Source organism: Asparagus officinalis, chromosome 4 (genome assembly GCF_001876935.1).
Source record: "Asparagus officinalis chromosome 4, Aspof.V1, whole genome shotgun sequence".
Taxonomy (NCBI): Eukaryota; Viridiplantae; Streptophyta; class Magnoliopsida; order Asparagales; family Asparagaceae; genus Asparagus; species Asparagus officinalis.
In genome coordinates this window covers 16,251,759-16,254,656 of record NC_033797.1, presented here as the reverse complement: position 1 = coordinate 16,254,656, position 2,898 = coordinate 16,251,759, and the positions used below count along the sequence as shown (strand labels likewise).

Below are 2,898 nucleotides of genomic sequence, written 5' to 3'. Positions count from 1 at the left end.
ATGGACCGTTGGATAAAAAGAGAGGTGAAATAAGTTTGCATTTGGGAACTACCCCTAAGTTAGGCTTTACAGGGATAATTCCTTGTAAAATCTTAATATTAACGGAGAAATTTGACGGAAGTGTGTATAGACGGTTACCTAGATGGTTATACATCAGAGGAATGATATACATGAGGAGGGGAAAAAAATAATTTCATTCAAATTGTCTTTGAAACGCATACAAATTGTACCAGTCCAAAAGTTATTTCTAAAGTAACTTGAGAACACAATGTACATTCTTCCAAATAACTTTTGGAACATAAATCACATAAATTATGAACAATTCCTTTTTCCCGTCACAGGCAACCGCACTGCAGAAAACCCAGCCCTCGACTGGCCAAACCGCCTAAAGATCATCAGAGGCATCGCCAGAGGCCTGAACTATCTCTACGAAGAGTTCTCGACGCTGGCCGCCCCCCACGGCCACCTCAAGTCCTCCAACGTCCTCCTCGACGACAGCTACGAGCCCCTCCTCTCCGACTACGCCCTCCTCCCTGTAACCACCAACAGCTTTGCTTCCCAAGTCTTGATCGCTTACAAGTCCCCTGAGTATAAACAGCACGGGAGGATATCGAACAAGAGTGATGTGTGGAGCCTCGGGGTACTCATTCTCGAAATCCTCACAGGTAAAATTTCACATCAAGTATGCATCAAGAAACTGTAACTTGATAAGAAAGAAATTTAATCACACTCAAACAAAAGTTTTCCAATACTTTAGATTTTAAAACATCCTCAAATAAATTAAAATTTCTAATAGTCTACACGCTTTACCGATAAGGCTATAAGAAAATTTCTCCTGAAATCAATATCATGATGCTGTGAGAAAATTATTGGGCTGGAAAGGCTTTATATGTTTAGCTATTCTGCATAACCAAAATTGATTCGAAAGAATTTATCATTTTTAAGCTGAGTTTGAACATATTAACCAGATATTCATCAAATTGTTTGTCAAAATGAGACTAAATCTCATCTCATGCCTTTCTGCTCATCAGAGTCATATCTGAACTGAAATGGATGTGAGATACTCCTAATAAAGTCTTAATCATCTGTCTTTTTTCCTTTTTTTCCCATTAGTTATGATATGATTCTTCAAACGAAAGTCATCCTGTATAATTGATTCTTAACAGGTAAATATCCTGGCAATTACTCGAGACAAGCTCGAGGGGGGTCTGACTTGGCAAACTGGGTGAACTCGGTAGTAAGAGAGGAGTGGACAGGAGAAGTGTTCGATGGAGAAATGAGGAGGTCCAGAAACGGCGAGGGAGAAATGCTGAAGCTGTTACAAATCGGATTAGGATGCTGCGAGGCCGACGTGAACAAGAGATGGGAGCTCAGGTATGCCCTCGAGAAGATCGAGGAGCTCAAGGAGAGGGATGCGGAGGAGGACTACTCGTCGGTCGTGAGCGAGGGGGAGGGGTATTCATCGAGAGGAGGGATGACCGAGGATGAGTTCTCTTTCTCGACGGTCAATAATGCTTGATGAAATTGAATTGATCGTGGTTAATAAGGTTGTGATTGCATATGTTAAATTGGTCTGTTGGTTTCTGTAGAGATTTTGAGATTAGTTTTGAAATTTTGCATGATGTCTACTGTAGTTGACAGTGTTAAGAAATAATTTAATACATAACGAAGTAGATAAATAAATGCACAGTGGAAGGCGATCGATAGTCATAAACAAATGAGCGAGGAATTCGAGTCCTCATCATTGTATGAAGGACAAATTTTCCAAATAGACCTGTTTAGAAACATATTTTTAAAAATCAATTTTTTTTGAAAATATTCACCATTTTCAACTCAGTTTCAGCCAACTAGCTTGTTGATAATAGTGTATTGTAGTGGGTTTTAGTCCCACATTGCTTGGGAGAACAAACCTCACACTCCTCTACTTGTATAAATATATGTGCACACTCAATATTCAATTCAAGGGAAATTTACCCAAGATTCTCTCTCTCTCTCTTACTTTAACATGGTATCAGAGCTAGGGCTATTTCCCTTTCAATAAAATTTTTAACGCTTTTGCGTTCTTTTGCCAAATCTTGGCCTTATTGCTTTGCAGCCGTTTAATGTTTTATTTTTTTTTATTTTTATTTTTAATTATTTGGCGTTCATCTGCCAGATATTTTGGCCTTGTCGTTTTGCGGCCTCTTACCGCGTTTCGCGTTCTCGTTTAACCTTCGGGTTCTATTTTAAACCTTCGGGTTTCATTCTAACCTTCGGGTTCTATTTTAAACCTTCGGGTTTCATTCTAACCTTCGGGTTCTATTTTAAACCTTCGGGTTTCATTCTAACCTTCGGGTTCTATTTTAAACCTTCGGGTTTCATTCTAACCTTCGGGTTCTATTTTAAACCTTCGGGTTTCATTCTAACCTTCGGGTTCTATTTTAAACCTTCGGGTTTCATTCTAACCTTCGGGTTCTATTTTAAACCTTCGGGTTTCATTCTAACCTTCGGGTTCTATTTTAAACCTTCGGGTTTCATTCTAACCTTCGGGTTCTATTTTAAACCTTCGGGTTTCATTCTAACCTTCGGGTTCTATTTTAAACCTTCGGGTTTCATTCTAACCTTCGGGTTCTATTTTAACGGCATTGTCGTTTCAAGACCGTCTCTCGGTCTCAAATTAACGGCATCGTCGTTTCAAGCCGTCTCTCGGCCTCAAACGAACGACATTAGTAACAGCATCTCGACATCTTAACGTCTCAAGATTGCTGTTATGGCTCCTTCAGAGAAGATTCCCAAACCACCTTTGCCCCTCAATGATCAAAGTGACTGGGCAGGGTGGTCCACCATTGTCACCAATGCCTTGCGTGGCGCTGGTTTGCTTGATCATCTCACCAGTACGGGACCAGTTCCACCGTCCAT

At 40.2% G+C, this 2,898-nt stretch overlaps 1 protein-coding gene across 1 annotated transcript; it reads left to right on the top strand.

Annotated features, from left to right (window-relative positions):
• Window positions 269-1,634, top strand: LOC109838250 (probable LRR receptor-like serine/threonine-protein kinase At4g31250). The gene is made up of 2 exons (XM_020406706.1): window positions 269-665; window positions 1,167-1,634. The coding sequence occupies exons 1-2, from the start codon at window positions 269-271 to the stop codon at window positions 1,517-1,519; spliced, it is 750 nt and encodes a 249-aa protein (XP_020262295.1). The 3' UTR covers window positions 1,520-1,634.

Coding starts and splice junctions, on each gene's coding strand:
- LOC109838250 (XM_020406706.1), top strand. CDS start 269: ATGTACATTCTTCCAAATAACTTTTGGAACATAAATCACATAAATTAT. Junction 666..1,166: donor CATTCTCGAAATCCTCACAG/GTAAAATTTCAC, acceptor GATTCTTAACAG/GTAAATATCCTGGCAATTAC.